Below are 20903 nucleotides of genomic sequence, written 5' to 3' on the forward strand. Positions count from 1 at the left end.
CCAAAACACCTGGAGAATTAGTAACGTTTCCAAACAAGCATAAACATGGGTACAATTTAAGAACAAAAAGATTAAGCCCAACTGCTCAGACACAGGGACAGGACAATTAAAGGATTATACATGGCGACAGCTGACCACATTCAGATCTTTGATTAATAAAAATTTATTCACAAAACATATTAAACATACATATACAAAGAAAATATCTCTAAGGCAGCTAATTTGTATTTAAGTCTGTAATTATATCTTTGAGGTCATTCTTAAACAAGCTTTATAACTTTATTTATATATATATATATATATATATATATATATATATATATCTATATATATATATATATATATATATATATATATATGTGTGTGTGTGTGTGTGTGTGTGTGTGTGTGTGTGTTATATATATATATATTATATATATATATATATATATATATATATATATATATATATATATATATATGTGTGTGTGTGTGTGTGTGTGTGTTTGTGTGTGTGTATATATATATATATTATATATTATATATATATATATATATGTTTGTAAGTGTGCATAAATGTACACATGTATTCATAATTACATATATATGAACACAGTCTGCATTATACTATTCGATGAACTATAATCCTTAGTTAGTGTAAGTAAATTGTCAAATGATTTTATAGTCATTATGAAGTAACTTAAAAATTTGGGCTTATAATCTCATTTTTGGACAGTCTTTTGAACATATCGCACACGTGTTATTTCCTCCACTTCTATGTTAATACTGAATGGATCGAGCGGATAACCACCATAAGGTGTGCGGTCATCACTTTTGGCAATCGCGCGGTTGCTGCTGCGGTTTCCATCTCGTGTGAACGGTGCCTAAATCCCATTTGATTAACTGGTTGATTGATTGCCTGTAGTAATATAAAACCTGGACCAAACATGGTGTTTGACTCAGAAAAATGAAGGCGCTGAATCTTGAGGTGCGGAGTCTCGGAGTTGATGTAACTCAGACTCGGTCACGTCAATGGAGTTGACAGACTTGGACTTGGCCTTGACATCAGAGTTGTGGATTCGACCACAGCACTGGTTTCTAGGCACTAAACTTAGAACAGCAAAGGGTCTGAGACAACCAAAGGTAATGACAGGTTCAGAAGCTCCTCCTCAGATTTGAAAGCACGCAGACCCAACACCGAGATGGGTCTCAAGCAGGCAGTCTGATATCGCAGCACTCTCTCGTACTCGTTCATCGTTCGCCATCTGTTCACCTGGCTTTTGGCGTCTTTGTTTATGGCAAAAGGGCCGTCAGGGTCCGTTGTGCTTGGGTGAAGTAACTCAAGCTGCGCCTCTGACACCGGGAGGCCGACAAAAGTCATAAGATCCTCCAGACCAGTCTTCGCGTCTTCAAAGATTCTTTCGTACTGGATGAATCTGAATCTGTTGATGAAAGGAGGACATAACTTCATAATTAATTTTGTAAATGAAAACGGTATACTCTCTCTCTCTCTCTCTCTCTCTCTCTCTCTCCTCTCTCACATATATATATATATATATATATATGATATTATAGATATATATATATATGTATATGTATGTATTATATATATATATATATATATTATATATATATATATATATATCTGAGAAATTTTGAATATATTGATACAAGAAAAGTGTAAATTTTAACTAGTTTCGTGTATTCTCCTCGTTGTGTGAATTATCTAATACAATGTTCTTTGAAAATTTGGTACGGAAGTGTATATGAAGTTGAAGCCATTTTATGTAATGCCTGCCGGTAGCCTCTCTCTCTCTCTCTCTCTCTCTCTCTCTCTCTCTACACACATACTTGAAGTGTTTTGAAATGTTAGATCTAAATGCTTTAAACGTTTTTGAAAGACTTTTAAACCTATGACCCCTCGGTTACAGCAGATGACATAAATTACTTAAAAGCGTTCTTATATTCAATTATTTAGAAATATTGGACTATAGTATATACTTAAAATAATTACATTGCGTATTTTTCATTTAACTTTTCATCTGAAGATTATTATCATTATATATATATATATATATATATTATATATATATATATATATATATATATTTTTTTTTTTTTTTTTTCTTTTTTTTTTCTTTTTCTTTTTCATTGTTCTATTAGTCTCTCTAATTCGACTGGGTGGTATTTGTAGTGTGGGGCTCCGGGTTGCATCCTGCCTCCTTAGGAGTCCATCACTTTTCTTACTATGTGCGCCGTTTCTAGGATCACATTCTTCTGCATGAGTCCTGGAGCTACTTCAGCCACTAGTTTTTCCAGATTCCTTTTCAGAGATCTTGTGTTCGTGCCTAGTGTTCCTATGATTATGGGTACAATTTCCACTGGCATATTCCATATCCTTCTTATTTCTGTTTTCAGGTCTTACTTTCTCTTCAACTCTGGTGTCCCCTGGTATTGCGACATCAATGAGTGATACTCTCTTCTTGATTTTGTCAATCAATGTCACGTCTGGTCTATTTGCACGTATCACCCTATATGTTCTGATGCCATAGTCCCAGAGGATCTTTGCCTGATCGTTTTCTATCGCTCCCTCAGGTTGGTGCTCGTACCACTTATTACTGCAAGGTAGCTGATGTTTCTTGCACAGGTTCTAGTAGAGGGCTTTTGCCACTGAATCATGCCTCTTTTTGTAGTGGTTCTGTGCAAGTGCTGGACATTCGCTTGCTATGTGGTTTATGGTTTCAATCTTTGTATTGTACCTCCTACATATGGGAGAGATGTTATTTCCATCTATCGTTCTTTGAACATATCTGGTTCTTAGGGCCTGATCTTGTGCCGCTGTTATCATTCCTTCAGTTTCCTTCTTGAGCTCTCTCCTCAATAGCCATTACCATGTGTCATCGCTGGCTAGTTCTTTAGTCTGTCTCATGTATTGTCCGTGCATTGGTTTGTTGTGCCAGTCCTCTGTTCTGTTTGTCATTCTCCTGTCTGTATATTTCTGGGTCTTCGTCTACTTTTATCAGTCCTTCTTCCCATGCACTCTTTAGCCACTCGTCTTCACTGGTTTTCAGATATTGCCCCAGTGCTCTATTCTCGATGTTGACACAGTCCTCTATACTTAGTAGTCCTCTCCCTCCTTCCTTTCCTGTTATGTATAGTCTGTCCGTATTTGCTCTTGGGTGTAGCGCTTTGTGTATTGTCATATGTTTCCTAGTTTTTTGGTTTATGCTGCGGAGTTCTGCCTTCGTCCATTCGACTATTCCTGCGCTGTATCTGATTACTGGCACTGCCCATGTGTTTATGGCTTTTATCATATTTCCGGTGTTGAGTTTTGACTTGAGTATCGCCTTGAGTCTCTGCATATATTCTTTCCTGATCGTGTCCTTCATCTCTTGGTGTTTTATATCCCCTCCTTCCATTATTCCCAGGTATTTGTATCCTGTCTCATCTATGTGTTTGCTGTTGCTCCCATCTGGTAGCTTTATTCCTCCAGTTCTTGTTACTTTGCCCTTTTGTATGTTGACCAAGGCACATTTTTCTATTCCAAACTCCATCCTGATGTCCCCAGATACAATCCTTACAGTCTGGATTAAGGTATTTATTTCCTTGATGCTCTTACCATACGGCTTGATGTCGTCCATGAACATCAGATGGTTAATTCTGTTGCCTCTTTTCTTGAGTTGGTACCCAGCATCCATCTTCTGCAGTACTTTTGTCATGGGAACCATGGCTACTACGAAGAGTAGTGGGGACAGTGAGTCACCATGGAAGATCCCTCTCCTGATATTAACCTCTGCTAGTCTTATTCCAGAGCTTGTAAGTATTGTATTCCAGTTGCGCATTGTATTTTTGAGGAAGCTGATGGTGATTTCCTCTGCCCCATATATTTTCAGGCATTCTATTAGCCATGTGTGTGGTATCATGATGAAGGCTTTCTTATAGTTAATCCATGCCATGCTTAGGTTGGTTTTCCTTCTCCTACTGTTCTTCATTACCATTTTGTCTATCAGGAGCTGGTCTTTTGTGCCCCTACACTTCCTTCTGCAGCCTTTCTGTTGGTGGGGGATGGTGTTTGTCTCCTCTAGGTAGTTGTATAGTCTTTCACTGATGGTACCTGTTAGTAACTTCCACATTATTGGGAGGCAGGTGATAGGCCTGTAGTTACTATCTATATTTCCCTTACTCTTGTCTTTTTGTACTAAGGATGTTCTTCCTGTGGTCATCCATTTGGGTGCATGGTGATTTGAGATACAATGCTGGAGTTGTTCTGCTATTCGTGGGTGTAGGGCCTTGAAGTTTTTGAGCCAGTATCCATGGACTTCATCAGGACCTGGGGCTTTCCAGTTTGGCATTTTCTTTAGTTGGTGTCTGACTGTGTCTGTCGTGATCTCTGTGAATCTTTGTTTTATTCTGCCTCTTTCTTCTTCCTTGACTTCCTGGAGCTATGTTGCATGTTTGTTGTGTGATACCGGATTGTTCCATATGTTTTTCCAGAGTCGGTAACTTGGTTCGGCTTCAGGGATTTCTTGGTGGTTGTCTACCCCACTTAGTTGGCTGTATAGTCTTTTCTAGTTGGTTCCAAATAGTTTGTTCTGTTGGTATCCCTTATTCCTGTTAATGTACCATTGAATCTTATGTGCTTTGGCCTTAAGCATCTGTTTTACATCTTCTATTGTGTTGTTTAGTCCCCTCTCTTGTATTTTGTATTTCTCGCTGAGTTCCTCCCTTGTTTTCTTGCTTCTTAGCCTTTTTTCTGCCATCTCTTTCAGTTTACTCAAGTCAGATCTCATCACCATGATTTGCTTTTCCTTGCAGCTTTTCCAAGGAGGTTGCCATTTTGTTTTCTGTTGGGTTGGTTGTGTTGGTGGTGTTGGTGTTCATATCTGCATATGTCAAGTTATTTGTTTCTGTGATACTGATGGTGTGTATCATTCCCATTATTTCATTGACCTCACTTGTTTTCTCCCTTAATTTCTTGGTGTTGTAGGCTTTCATGGAGGGGATCTTTGTTCTCTCTGTATCTGGCTCCATCCATTTTCTAATCTTTTCTACCCATTCCGTCCTCTCTGTTACTTTGTCGGTGTTTCTTCGTGTGTCGTTGTTTGATACTTTATCATCCCTGTCGTCTTCTGTGGCATTATCTCTCAGGTCGTCTCTTGTAATTCGTTGTCGCGTGTCATTTCCCTTTCCAGTTCCTCTCTTTCTGTTGGGGAGAGCCAGTTCTTTTTCTTTATGTTCCTTACTTGGTCTGCCAACATCTGCTCTGTTTGGGGGTCGTTATTCCTCTCATTCCAGATGTTGACCAACCTTCTTCGATATTCTCTCTCCGTCGGGTTGCTTCTGATGTAGCATCTCCATATTTCCTTATTTTGTTTCTCTTGTTTCCATTTGTTTCTTCCTCTGGTTTGCTTCTGTAGCAATCCAGTCTGGCTGTTGGTTTCTGTCATTGTGGTGGTCAGTTGCTAGATGACGACCTCCAAGTACCTGACCATCTTCCCCTTTAATTGGGTTGAATACCTAGCTGCCGGACGAAGCTCCTCTGTTGCCAGAGGCTCCATTTACGTCGTTGTCGTTTAATCCTTCATTTCTTTCCATCATTGGTGAGTTTTGCTATTTAACCCATAGCTGGACCCTACCCCATCAAGAGGAAATTATGGTAAAGATCCTTTCCCAAGGAATCAACGCCAAGGAGAGCGGTCACCCATCCAACGACTGACCAGCCCCAATGTTGCTTAACCAGTCCATTGACGACCTAACCCACTCTGCCAACAGTGCCTCATTATTATTAATTATTATTATTATTATTATTATTATTATTATTATTTCGTTGTTGAAAAAAAAAACGACACTGTATGCCGCTGAGCTTATGATTCCCCTTCTCAACTTGGCATATTTGTTTCTTCGTTTCATCAGGTAAATTATAAATTAGTTGTCCGAAATTCATTTATTATCCCGAAGTTTTGTAGTCCTCGTTACCATTCAAGGGGTGAATGGCACCAGGATTTGTTGTTTGGATTTAGCCAACAACCTGCTGGCACGGGTTCTTGCTTCCAGGGCAATCCGTAACAGAAAATATTCTCAAAATTCTAAATTATTGGGATAGGAAAGATTGGACTTATCATGGGGGGGAGAGGGGTTGGGGAGTGATACAGGTTACAATTAAAAGTGAGAAATGTAAGTAAGTTAGGAGGGAAAATAGAGGGAGGGCAGACCCCCTTACTTTGTCTTTTAATGAAGAAGATGGAGGGCAAAGGAGGTGAGGTCATGCTATATGTCTATGTGTCTATATGTTCACCAGATGGCTCCCGGGACATTATGACAGTTCTTAAAGGCCCCATACACTGAACAATTGTCTGTATCGTTCGCAAAAAAACAGTGTTTATGGGCTTGACTGAATGCAAAGGTGGGTGGAGTTTCGTGGTCTGAACGATTTCGTCGGGAATCTGTCACGACTAGGTTGCTGGCTTGCGACTTATGTCTCTCATACACAGGTCGTGCAATGTATATGTTAGTCTACCGATATAACGCTATCGTGCAATGTATATGTTAGTCTACCGATAAAACGCTATCAGACTGAAATCGGTGCGGAGATCGTTCAGAAACAGGTGAGGTAAGTGCTCATCGGCTTACCTATATAAGTCAATAGTGCAGGTATTTACTTTGTTACCGTTATAATAATTTGCTGTAATCCGCATTCTGTGTTTTGGGAGCTTGCCTGTCACATCAGTGACATTTCTGTTTCCTTCATAACATTGCATTTGCATGTACTGACCATAAAAAGGGTGATATTTGGGTGCCATATGATGTACTCGACATGCAGCAGATTAATTTAATTTACTTACTTCACAACTTATTCTGTCTTCTCTGGTTCTATCTTCTTTCGATAAACTGATGCACATACAGTATACACCTATGGAAAAATTGCAGATCCTTAACTTGCTGTGATTATATCATTATATTATGGAAAACATTTCCCATCTTGTCACTATTGTGGAAGTTTGATTCAACTTGATGGCAATCCAGTGTCAGCCTAGATATGTCTTTCCCGGGTGTTTCATTATCGTCAAAATTCCACAGATAATCCCTGTGGCAATATTACCTTTTCGGAAATCTTTGCAACAACTTCCTGACTTCGCTCAGGTCATCCTCGAGTAATCTGCACACTGTTTCTGGGTCCTTGCAGGTGTCGTCTTTGCAGAAGATTCGTCGCGAACGAGACCTGGATGAAGAAGAGAAGGCAAAGTTTATTATTATTATTATTATTATTATTATTATTATTATTATTATTATTATTATTATTATTATTATGAATGTTTTCATTTCTCATTTTTACAATTGTTACCACTGAGGCAGCTTCTGCTGTTATGTAAAATCGCACAATGTCATAAGGAGCAATGTAAATACGCCATTAAATTGTGGCGCAAGCCTCACAGCTTAGAATAGTTTTAAGGGCTTAGCTGAAAGCTCGTTTCTGTCAGTGATTGAGATTTAGAGCACCAGCAATCTATAGACCTAAATGGAATTCTAGTATTACTAATTAAAACCCCATTTGATAATAATCGAATACTGAAAAGGATTTTGTGATGTAAGGTGAACAGTGCCCATTGGTCAAACTGCATCTGGCTTCTTTGTTAAAAGGTAATTGACAAAACCGATTATTTTTCTAATTTATCAAGAAATACGACAAAATACTTCCTCATATCATTCACGTGTAATACGGACTGTTAAGCAAAACTGTAATATAACCAGTTTCTCGCCTTCATTATAATGAATTTAATCTTCGAGGTACAACGTAATTTGGCCAAAAGATACTTTTTATATGAAATGTCGTTCATTATTCACCTAAGGACATTGTTATTGCAATGGGGAATATCAGCATTATACTTAATGACAAAGGTTTACTGGAGTTTTGCCATTATCTTGTTATGAAATGGGATAATCAAGACAAAGTGGCGTGAAACAAAAATACGCTCACAATAAAAGTTCAGGCAGGAGGTATGGTATTACAAGACTAGTCATAAAGGCAATACTGGTTAGATGTTTTATAAAGGTTACACATTGTAATGTGTATTTGCTAATATAGTTGTCATTCCACTTCCTCGTTCTTCTAACAGTTCCTTGGGACCAAATCCTGACCTCGATCATCTTCAACACCAGTCAATCTCTTGGGTTAAAATTCTACTACTTTTCATCTTTTGCAGAGTTTCAGAACCCCATACCATTGCGCATTTCGTATTATAAAAGAGGAACGCAGTATTAGATAAGATGACAAGTAAAACGTGGTTTTTTATTGCCCTACAGTGTACAAAGATGTCATTCAAATAAAATTTAAATACTGTTATTGATACTTAACTGCTCTCGGTATTATGTTTTGCGACATTAGCGTAAAAATCGGAATTGATTTGTTGCCTGTGGGTCTGGTTATCTTATATCGTTTACTGTTTAAGTCAAAATGAATACGAAATGAGAAAGAAAGGCCGATATGTGAATTAACCAAAGAGGTTTCACAATAATGTAACTTCACCGGATTCCTTCGAGACCGGAGCAAATGCTGGAAATAACCTGTGGGAAAAGCCCAGTTGCGAGAGCAAGATTCTAAGAGGCTCGTCATCCATCTCACTCCAGAGACGATTACTGCCATTGAGAGAAGAAGATACAATACTCACGAAAGCACAGCCCTCGGGTCCCGGGCTAGGTAAATCATTTGGATGTCCAGGTCCTCGTCATGCAAGAGATGCCAGGCCCATTTTAACGATAGACGAATGACCTAAAGGAAAGGGAAGACATGACTTTGTTTGATAATTGATTTGATCACCTATTATATGAGCAAATGATAAAGAGAACAAAGCTCAAAATCGAAGGAAAGTAGAATGAGGTGAGAGTGAATAATAAATACAGATATACATACTGAAGATAAGGAAGGACCTACAGAGAAGGGTTGGAGGGTGACAGGAGTCTTTAGAGAGGGATGGCTTAAAGGTGAATGTAAATAAAACAGGTTTTGCTGAGCAGTAGAGAAGATAGAGACAGAATAGTAATACAAAAAAGAAGAGGCTCGATTATAAAACAGGCAGAAAACTTTAAATCCTTAGGATCTACTACTTTAAACCAAGAGGGAGGATGTGAGGCTGAAGTTGCCAGTAGGATAAAAGCTGCATGGGGGAAGTGGAGAAAGGTAGCTGGACTGGTATGTGATGAGAAAATGCCAATCAAGCTAAAAGTCAAGATGTATAACACAGTGATAAGACCAGTGTTAATGTATGGAGCAGAAACATGGGCTCTAAGAAGAAAAGAGGAAGTAAAGCTTGAGAGAACAGAGATGAGAATGCTGAGGTGGATTATGGGAATATCGCTGCTTGAAAAATAGGAAAATGATGAAATAAGAAGAAGGGCAGGCTTAGTAAAGATTACAGAGGTGTTAAGAGAGTCACGATTAAGATGGCATGGGCATGTGTTGAGGATGGATGACGAGGAGGGAGTGAAAAGGGCTTGGGAGGAACCTGTTAGACGAAGAAAATCAAGAGGGAGACAGAGAATGGAGAGAAGAGGTTTGGTGGAGGATGATGCCTTTGTTAGAAGGCAGTGGAAAAAGCGCATCAGGCAACCGACCCCTTAATGTAGGGATAATGGTGGGAAAGAAGATACATACCAAATACAAAAACAAGCCACTTATGAATGAAATCTTGATGTACGATTTTGCTACGGCAATTTGTGAATGGAGCAAAAGAAAACTATGTGGCGTCTGAGGTGTATGCTGTGAAATATCATGAGTTTGTCCCGAGTTTTTCGTGGGATGACAGCTGACGATATGGTGCAATGCGCCCCTCGGATGACTCAGCGCTTCCTAAGTACTTGACCAAGGCCACAAAACCAGGACCACTACTAACCTCTGCTAATCCTACGGACTGTCCACCCCTAACCTCCTCACTCATTGTCCATCGCTAACCTCTTTGTTTCATCATCATCCACCGCAGCAAAGCTTACCCAACGCCAACCTTATTAACCTAGCCTAAACGCTAAATGATATGTTGATTTATTTATGGGATGAATGGCTCACGATTGTACATTGACAGCTTTTCTCTCTTGAATATGATCGCTTATGCATAAGAATGATTTCATTTCTTTGTCACTACCAACAACTTGCGTGTTCCTCATTATGTTGGGTCGCCTTTGTCTTTACCAGATACCAAATGAAATCCAGGTTGCAATTGCTGCTATCGAGTATAATTGTAATCGTATATGCATTTCATAGACCAGTGGTAGGAGGGAGGAATCACCACTGGATGAGGGACAAAATTTGCTCATATTTTTTTAGACCATTTTTTTGTGTAGATTACAAATCTGTAAGGTGATCAACCAGGTTCGGGGCATTTCTGAGACAATAAGAGTCAAAGGTCAACATACATAAAAATTAGGCAAATTTAGCAGACAGGGAAAATCACCAATGGAAGAAGGATAAATTGTTTACATACTTTTCTAAACCAGTATTTTGAGTAGATTATGAATCTAGTTTTGAAGTCATATCTGAAATATTAAAGGTCAAAGGTCAACATACTCAGCATTTGGCCAGAGGTATAATATACATGACAGAAATTCTATCATGCCATATGGAAAAAGTCCAGGGGGATTTCACTTCATCATTCACCTTGGTAATATGCAAGCCATCATGGAATTCTTTGGCAGTATTGGTAAACTCATATCAGGGAGTGGATTTGCAGTAGTATACCAAGCAGGGTTATGCACATCTGGCAGAATGAAAGGAGTGCTGAGTGGAAAATATTGCAACAGATCATGGATAATTCATGAAACATTCAGTGAACCACTGCACCATCTATTAGTAGAATCTTGCATGCCTGATGTGTTGAATGAAATTGCAAGCAATGCTCGTGACAAAGCTCCCATTTATGCTCTACAGAAACTTTCAGAAGGGACAGATTTTTTCCAGGTTCTTCAAGGAAACTACGGTAAGACCCCATAATACTGGGCAATGTACATTAAAGCTGTTGATCGTTAACACACTCTTCATTTGGCCATAAACATGAGTGACTATGACCTTCGACTGAAATGTTTGATAGGTTCTTTGCTATTTTTCTTTGCTATGAACAAACAAAACTACGATAGATGTGCGTCCTTCTATAGTCGCCAGCTAATGACACTTGATGATACACATCCAGGTGCCAGGGACGAACTTCAGAAGGGCATGTCTGTCTGTGGAAATAATGCTGGAACCAGGCAGTCACTTGATGTGACTGGAGAGCAGACTTTCATGAAGAACTCGAAAACACCTAGTGGGATCAAGAACTTCAGTCATCAGGAAACAGCGTACAGGAAATGGGTACTGAACCGTCCATTCACGTCTGCTATGGTTTCCTCTCTATTAGAAATCAGCACCCTCAGTGACACAAAACCCAAGGAAATGCCTAAGAACAAAAGAAATACATAAGTCAGAGGATTGTGTTATAAGGATGATGGAAGTTATATTGTCCTACTTCGTCAATCCATTCTCACCTGATATAGACCCCAGCAAGCTGTTTAACATTGTTTCAGGCAAAGCATTACCAAGCGATGTCAGAGAGCACCTTTTATCAACCCACAAACGAATAAGTGAACTCAACTCTGCATTCAATACCCATCTGGACGTGGAAAAGAATGGTGAAACTATGTTTTTTTATCCAATACCAAGAGTACCTTGGAGAAGCTTTTAAGATAACATAAAGAGAACAACACTGTAGTCTGCAAGAGGACAGATGACAAACTTAGCAGTACAAAGAGATATTCTTGGTATATTGGCAGCCAAGTCAAGTGATAAGAACATGTCTGTTAACTGATATAACGAATTACCCTACACTTTAGCACCTGTGCCTCTATCTCTAGCAACACCAGAGGGCATTCGTTGATCAACACCTAAAAGTCAAATGATGGAAGTTGTTCTTGCATCACTGGACACGACAAATACTGCCAATGAAATCCCAGAAAATGCAGTATATATTATTGACTTTGTGGCATATTTACGCTCATTGTTGAACATACCAGACACATTCCGGTTATTGGCCAGAAGAGTAATGGCTGACATACCCATACATTCTGTTTTGCTTTTGATTCATACAATGCAGATTCCATAAAACAAAGAGGACGAACTATAAGAGGGCAGTCAGATAAGTGTATTCTGTGCTCACCAGATGTTAGAATTCCAGCTCCATTTGGACAGTTTATGTGCAATGGAGAGAACAAAGATAGAATGCTGAAGTTGATTGAACAGGTTCTTCGAGAAGAGGGAGCTCTCCTTGCAGATCATGTTGTATACTATACAAAGGGGGGAAGGTCTGTATGAAGATAATGTCGCAGTGTTCAGAAGAGATTCCATCCCTGGCAAGTGACCATATTGAGGTGATATAAAAATCTGTTATCTCACCCAGCATGTTCTAAAGGAAAACTCTAGTGGTCCCACAGTCTGTGTAGTGAGTTCTAGTTTGGGTGATACAGATGTTCCCATAATTTTGCTTGCCAATGAATCTGAAAATCTGAAGGTTATCATAGATAATGGGAGTGAGAAGAGTCTGCGAGTCCTTGATCTAGGTTAGTGTCAGCTCACTGATATTAAAAAAAGGCATTGCTTGGCATCCATGCCTTCTCGGGGAATGACTGAATATCTTTTTTTTCCAGGAAAGGGAAGAAAACTTGGTGGAAAGTGATAAAAGATGATGAACGTTTGCCAAAGGTATTTGCAGAACTGGGTAACGAGAAACATATCTCCAACATAATTTTAGATGAACTTTAAAGAGCTACTTGTGCAGTCTACAATCAAAGGAGATGCAAACGAGTTAATGAAGCCAGAGTTTCTCTTTTCTGGAGTTTCTTTCATGACTGCAAGGTAGCTGATCTGTCTGCTTTACCATCATGTGAATCAGCACCGGCTTTACATGCAGCTCGAAGTAACTACGTGGCCAGGATGTGGCGCCTGGCACACAAAGCCCTGCAGTCTTTAGATACTCCAATAAATCATGGATGAAATGATGATTTATCGATCCACTGGGTTGATATGCCATATCCTCGTGATGTTGTAGAACTTCTTTGCAATAAATCCAGTGAAGATAGTGATAGTGACTGTGATTAACAGCAGAGTAGTTAATGAGTGTAGTGCTACCCTTGTCCCTATGCTTAACGGATGTATTTACCTGCGTTCCATACAAAAGCATGACTAATTTGAGAAGGATAGCTAAATTTGTAAACATGTTGTAAAATTGGGGGAAGTCAGTCTTTTTGTAATGGCAAATGAAATTTTAATTCATTACAACAAAAATTTTAATATTTCTCAATTTTGTTAGTTTCATATCAGATTAACAAATGGAATTCTACACTTAGACACCAAAATTTAATTAATACATGCAATAATTCATCAGCGAAAAGGGCAAATGTAATAGCCGCTGTGACAACACTTCCTTCACTCAAGTGTAATATGAAGTTTACTTACCAATTGTTATTCTTTGAGCACTGGCCTTTGAATTTATGTTGGTCATCAAAATTATTATACCTGTATTTGTAATTTGCATGTAGATACATATAGGCATAAGAGAGTGATAAAAGTATTGAAGTTTATGTTTCAAAATTAATTATGTAATAAAATCTTATATTTGGTCTGATATTGCGTATGTTGACCTTTGACCTTCAATATCTTGGAGTCTTCAAAACTAGCTAATCACCTTTCAGATTTATAATCTACACAAAAAAACAAAACTGGTTTAGAAAAGTATGTAAACAATTTGTCCTTCCATTGGTGGTTTTCCCTCAGTTTTCTAAAATTGGCTGATTTGAAAAAAAAAAAGAAAAAAAAAGAAAAAGCGGTCTAGAAAAATATAAGCAAATTTTGTCCCTCCTCCTGTGGGGATTGCCCCCCTCCAACCACCGGTCTATTAATTATGGTAAATCTTATTTGTGTTCACAAATGAAGTAGCTTTTCTTTGCAAATACTATGTTACTTTAAGTTTAGTCCCACGTTATATCTTTGTAATTACTTCTAAGGTATATTAAGTGTGACATATTTCCACATTGCATCCTTAGACATAATGAAGTGTGCCTTAGGACTCCTCCAGTACATAATGAATGCCTCAAGTCACCACTGAACTAATGAAGCTTAGTAGCTACCTCAAATCTCCCACATTACTTACTTGGAAATAATGTCTTCCTAAAGTCTTCCACATTTGGTAATGAGACATATTAAGCGTGCATTGGGTCTCCCACATCAGATCTTTAGCTATAATAAGCCTTCCTTCATACTTCTATATTGCATCTTAAGCCAAATCAAGTGAGCCTAAGTTTCCAGCACCATAACTTCAGACACCTGAAGTTTTCCTTGATTTGTCCTGCATTATATCTTTAAGTATATTACATCTTTAAGCATATCAAGTGCGGCTCAAGTGTTTAACATTTCTTGTTTTGATATCTTGAAAGTACCTTAAGTCTCTCACAATACATCTTTAAACATACCAGTGGCACTTGAATCCCTTATATTATATCTTTATCCCCATTTCTCATACACATTAGGCCGGGTATTCACGCACAGGTTTACCTGTCAGTCTCCCTGTCAGTTCATCGAAACTGACGTTAAAACGTACTTGTGGACGACAGTTTGTGGACGAAGCCAGTCCGCTCTCCATGAGAATAGACATCTCTCTTTAACAGGCACTATTTAGACCATACTCTGTTATGCCTTTTTTGCTTCTTTCCTATTTTGAAGTGAATTGCCGCAGTAGCTAGTCTATGTAGCTCTTCATCCTTATCACCCAACGGAGTTTCCATCGCTGCCATTTAGTTGTTGCTACGATGAAGGCTGGGTGAGAAAAAAGGGCAATGACCTCGAGTTGACTGTCCGACTGACAGTTTTACTCTGTACGTGTGGACGCTCATCTATCGAACAGCCGTGGGTGGACTGACAGGTAAACCTGTACGTGCATACCAAGTGTGCCTCAAGTCTCTCACAGTAGTTTTTTTAAACATATTAGGAGAACTACGGTTTTCCCCAATAGAAATCCTAAGCTACTGAACATTACTGAGTCGCCCATATTGTATCTTCAGACATTTGAAGAGTACTAACATCTTTGAACATGCTGAGCATCGTTTACACTTCCATCGTGCCTCTTTGAAAACGTGGCACATACCGTGTGTTTAGACATATTAAGGTGACTTAAAATAAGTGGGCATTACCTTTGCTTTCAATAAGATTCTTCCAGACATCCCAAATTACATCTAGAGACATATTAAGTGGTCCATCTTTATAGATGTTGAGAGAGTCGTAAATCTCCTACACTATAGATATGTATCAAGTGAGCATTTTGTAGTACTTAATATCATATCTAGACATAATACGTGGCTCAAATATGCCACATTATATCTAAGTCTCCAGCGTAAAATCTTTAACCATATTATGCCTTAATTCTCCAGTATTACACATTTATTTATATTTAGTGTGCCCTGACTAACTTCAAGGCTTCCATATTGCATATTTATACATGAAGTCACCTTTCACTCACTAAAGTTATTTGTTTACACATATTAAGCTTGTGCCAAATCTCACATAATACATCCTAAGACAGATGAATAGTTCCTGAAGTCTCCCACATGACATCTTAAAGCAGTTTAAGCATACCTTAAGTACATCCTCCACCTAACTTCTTTAGTTAAATGATGCATACTTTAGACCTATTAAGAGAGCCTCAAGTCTCCCACTTTATATCCTTAATGCGATAAGTGTGCCTTAGGTCTCTACTAGTACATATTTAGGTCTGTTAAGAATCCTTCAAGTCTCTTGTATTACATCAGGAAGCATATAAAGAGTCTCTTTAGTAGCGCATGTTCTTTCTGTCTTTATACATATTAGCCATGTCTTAAATTTCCAGCATTACTTCTACAGACATATCAAGAAGGCTCATGATTTTCACTGAACTTTTTTAGGCTAATTAAGAGAGCCCTAAGGATGTAATGCACACACAATGTTTCTAAAGCTTTAATGTGGCAGACCTGGGCAAGCTTCATTTACTTAAACATTTTATTGGGGAGATGTAAGGCACCCTCAATATTTCTAATTTGGAATGTGGGTGCCCATTAAAAAATATTAATGTAAGTAGTGTAGTATCATTTATTACTCAGAGGTATTGTTCCCAGGGCCGTTATTTCAAATTATTCCATAGCAAGGAAAGATTATACTGAGAAGCGTTTCCAATGATTCTGATCTGATTATTCTCTTAATTTTCAGAAATTAGGCCGCTGTAAGAGCAGTTCTTGTTTTTTATGACGAAAAACGAAACTTCTGTCATTTCCTGTTTCATATATACGCTCTACTTTGCTGGTCGCATTCTGCTAAAATTTCGGAGTGCAGACATTTTTCGGTCCGTTAATGCCACGTTTGTGTTCATGGTAAAATTGGGTGTCATGGGGTATGTTCAAACGTTCGGAAATTCATGTTTAGCATTTGATCGCACGAATACCTTTAGGCAAGATTAGAAACACTTAAAAAAAATTTTAAGCCCTTTATCTCTCTTCATATGTATCAAACACTTACGCATCCCAGAACTTGGCTGGCTCGGAAAATGAGTTTGATGGTTTTCAGAGCATCTCAATTGCGACAAAATTTCTTACGTTATTTTCTGTCTAACTGCTACATTTTCGTTTACGCTTATACTCGTACATGAAACCATAGGGATTGTTGATAACATTTTTCGACATTGGTTGTTTGTTATTCTTTTCAAGAATGATGAATTAATACACGAATCGTTAAACATATAACAAACACTCTTGTAAACAAAAAGAAGCACTTCGCGTATGTCATTTTTTTCAAAATTCCAATGCAGGTAGGCATGAAGGATAGTTATACTATTTCGATAACTGTCCTTAAACAATTTATTGAATCTAGAAATTTCTGTGGATTTAATGGGCAACGTTCCCATACAGCATACAGGTGGCATCTATACTCTGTTTTTTCCATCTGTCCATCTGCCTGTGGTGTTTTCGTATGGTAACACTGCGTCCCGGGCTTTAAATAGTTACGCTATGTGTAAGTTTTAGGTAAATAAAAGGATATCTGTGTATACTTTTGCAACTGAAAAGTGTTTTGATAATTTACTGTATGCGAATTACACCGTTAATATTCGAAATAGGATATTATTTAAAGCCCGGGACGCAGTGTTACCATACACCAACACCACAGGTGGATGGACAGATGGAAAAAAACAGAGTAAAATATGCCACAGCCTCTGTGTCATGTTCATTTCCGTCATCCAGAATTTTTTCAAAATATTGCCTCAATCATTAAGCATCTCGTTTCATCACTAATTTCATATTTTCAATCTTTTATAATTACAATTGCCTTTCTGTATATTTTCTTTGCTTGCTCAGTTCTTTTACCATGAATCCACCCTATAATCATACAGCCTCTTTTTCCTCAAGGGATGTGTTAGGGGTGAGCAGTCCAATGGGTTAGCCTACGTTACTGTCAAGCAGATATCTGGAAATCATCGTATACACAATGTACTTTATAGGAAGGCCGACTGTTCTGGCAATTTGATTTTTTTTTTTTTTTTAGTCAATTAATAAGGAAAACCACAGAGAAAAGGAAAAGGAGTGGATTGCCGCCCAACAGGAACCAAAAACCTACCTCTCAAAAAAAAAAAAAAAAAAAAAACCGTCATGATATCAGAGGTCGATCTCACCTTTACAACATGGATGTTTGCCGTCATACACATATTCGAGATGAACGTCGTGTTGGTGCAAGCATCCAGTGGAATGCAGCTGCGGGAAAAGTAAGAATTCCACTGCATGTAGTAACGGAAATTCTTCAGACTGGTGACTTGCTTCAGGTATCCTGGATGGACTTGGCAGTGCAAGAGGTCGTGTAGGAAGTCGAATGCGGCTTTGGTTTTGCTATCATTCTTGTGAAGGATTACCTCCCTCCACCACCGGAGAGGCTCTGTGCTGAAAGCCAGACAAAGAGAGTCAGAGATGTTTTCAAAAATGGATTATGTTTGTTCCGCTAGGTTGCCAAATGCACTATCCCGTCTTTCCTATATGGAAATCCAATAAGGCAGCCAACTTAGGGCCCTGCCCACAAGATGTACAAAGGGAATCAAAGATATCATTAAAGATTATTTGAAGTCATTTCCAGTAGAGAGCCAAATCAGCTTTACAGTTTGTAATATATATATATATATATATATATATATATATATATATATATATAATATATATATATATATAGGTTGTAACACGAATGTATGCAAATCTTTCGGGAAATGAAAGAGAAGGTCATTCTGAGCAGAAAATATTCTATAGACATATCCATTCTAAGGCTTCATTTATTGGTGAGGCAAATTTTTAAATCAACCAGTTTTCCTTAATGCTGCTGTCGGTCAACACTGCGTATTCGATGTCTGAATAGTCAGGAATGGGGGATGGGGGAGGGGGAGGAGGTTGATGAAGTGCATTGAGCAATTGGATTGCTAGTCTTTTAAGTATGAGTTTTTTCTCGCAGGATTTTGAAAAATGTAACATTACAGTCCATTCAATTAGTAAATCACCTGTGAACAGAATTCACTAGAATCTAACTTTATTGATTAGCTTTACGTATCAAGAAAGTAGTGTAAAGGTCACGGTTGTTGAATCAGGAGTCAAGACTAGACCTATGCTGAATGAGTGATAATGACAGTAATCATGATGACGAGGGAATGCAGGTAGGGAGGTTACTGCACTTTGAACAACATAAGCTTTTCTACCACTTTCAATTACTGCATGAATATACGTACTAACCTTTTCAGTAAACTGAAGAAAGTGAATTTTCCATAATGTTCCTATTGTTTTTCGTCCAACAGAGACGAAAGTATTTTTTAAAATGTGTTTTTCCCTTCAACTGGTGTATGATGAATACTTTTGATGGAGAAAGAGATTTTTCAAAATTCGTTTTAAATCTTTGATCGACGTTTAATGAAAAGACCTATCTTTAATGGAGGGGAGATTCCATTTGGCTTGCTCTTCTTGCCTTTATCAGATTCCATTGACTACCATTGAAGGAGAGGGAGGAGGTTCCAATGATACTTGCATTTTTACCCTTTGCTCAGTATCTAGTGAATACATTGATTTGGAAGTATTTTATTCACATCAGCCTAATTGCCAATTTCCTTTTTTATAACAATGGAGTTCACTGTTGCAAAACCCATAAATAAACATCATATCTACATATTCCACATTACTGGAACGGTAAGGCATTGTCTCCAGTTTCTTGCTCACAAAATGAATAAGGAATCTGACATTGTAACCCAAACAACCTCTTGGTGGGAAAGCAAGGCTGTTTAAAGTAACAAGTGAATTAATCCACTCCATCCCTCTTCCCATAGCAGTGTGTACTCCATTTAATGATAATGGTTATTTTAAAAATTCACCTCACCGACAAACAAAACCTTGAGATGCATATGTTTATAAGACATTTTCTGCTCAGAATAACATTTTTCTATTTCCCTAAATATTTGCATAAATTCGTGTTATAGGTACCCTATATACATATATAATATATATATATATATATATATATATATATATATATATATATATAAATATATATATATATCGAATACAAATGTCCTTTAATATCTAAATTCGCTCTACCTCGGAATTAATATATTTTCATATATGCTTAACCGAGGGGGAATTTATTAAGCGATAATAGAATTGGCGATCGACAGGCGCGAACCAGCGACCTCTCAATACTAGGACTGGCAGTGAAGCCTTAAACCACCCCGACACCGGGGTCCATCTGCAAACCATGATCAGGCTTAAGAACACAGAGCCAAAACCAATAATACCTTAGCCAACAGAGTGTGGATGGATGTCTGTAGAGGGCCATTTCAAACTCAAACTTGTAACTTGCTGCCTGTTCCAAAGAGTTGCCTTGATGTAGTGAGATTTAGTTGTTCAGGGAACTATATTAACATGTAGATGTGGCTGCAAAAAGCCCAACATGACTTTCACTGCCCTATTTAAATGCAATGACCAGTGCATTAATGCACAGGAGAGAAGATGAAGTTATTGTTGCTATGTAACTTGTAAGTAACAGGTTTAGTTCATTTGTCTTGTAGCTTGCATTGGAGATGACCAGTTCTATAATGTATATAAGATGAAATTATTGTTGCAATGAATGAAAAACAATGATGATACTGTGGGGTACAATTTCCCAAAAAATATTTCAAGTACAGGCATTTGGTGTTAGAGTTTAACATCCTGGAATTTTTTCTTTTTAGTAGTACTCAAGTATTTGGCTATGTTTCTAGCACAAATTATACAAAATGCAAATTTGTCAGCCATCTTGATTTTAGTTTACTAATGAACCGCCATCTTAGATTTTGTGATCTAAATGGCTCTCAAATACAAAAAGGTTCTAATACTCAAGAACCTGACCTAAAAATGAGTCTGATTCCACTTTTTAGTGGTAATAGTATAGAAGTTACAAGTATAAATTGCTATTTTAGCATCCATTTTGTTTTTAATTATCTAGCCTTAAAAACTAAAACAAAAATAGCAGATGTCATCCGGCATTTTTGTATTCAGCACACCCAAATAGTGTAAAAAACACTGGATGACAAAATCTAACACAAAATGCCTGCAGTTGTAAGTTTTCCGAAGTCGTGCCCTTACGATCATGTATTTTGTTAAATTAACATAGTTTAATTTTGTGATAATATGTTCATAGTTTTATCACAAAATTAAGCTATGTAAAGTCAACAAAATAAATGAACTGCAAGGCGAGCGCGTTCCAACGGACAACTCACAATAGGATATCAACTTTAAACAATTGATAACGAGGTCCCATATGCATGCAAGGACAACACATGGAAGTTTAGAAAAACCGTCGAAAAATCATGTGACCTCAGTCTCCAGGATCCCTT

The 20903-nt window shown here is 37.9% G+C and overlaps 1 protein-coding gene across 5 annotated transcripts in view; it reads right to left on the reverse strand.

Moving 5' to 3' along the window:
- Positions 1-535: 535 nt before the first annotated feature.
- Positions 536-20903, reverse strand: part of LOC135225800 (carbohydrate sulfotransferase 5-like) — a 28654-nt gene continuing 8286 nt past the window's right edge. For all 5 annotated transcript variants that reach the window (XM_064265295.1, XM_064265294.1, XM_064265292.1 and 2 more), the window contains exons 3-6: positions 17682-17943; positions 8646-8746; positions 7079-7198; positions 536-1421 (exon numbers count right to left, since the gene is read on the reverse strand). In XM_064265295.1, the coding sequence (XP_064121365.1) occupies positions 1091-1421; positions 7079-7198; positions 8646-8746; positions 17682-17943 (814 nt within the window). In that variant the 3' untranslated portion in view covers positions 536-1090. The remainder of the gene's footprint in view (positions 1422-7078; positions 7199-8645; positions 8747-17681; positions 17944-20903) is intronic.

This window comes from Macrobrachium nipponense, chromosome 13 (assembly GCF_015104395.2).
Source record: "Macrobrachium nipponense isolate FS-2020 chromosome 13, ASM1510439v2, whole genome shotgun sequence".
In the NCBI taxonomy this organism is placed as follows: Eukaryota; Metazoa; Arthropoda; class Malacostraca; order Decapoda; family Palaemonidae; genus Macrobrachium; species Macrobrachium nipponense.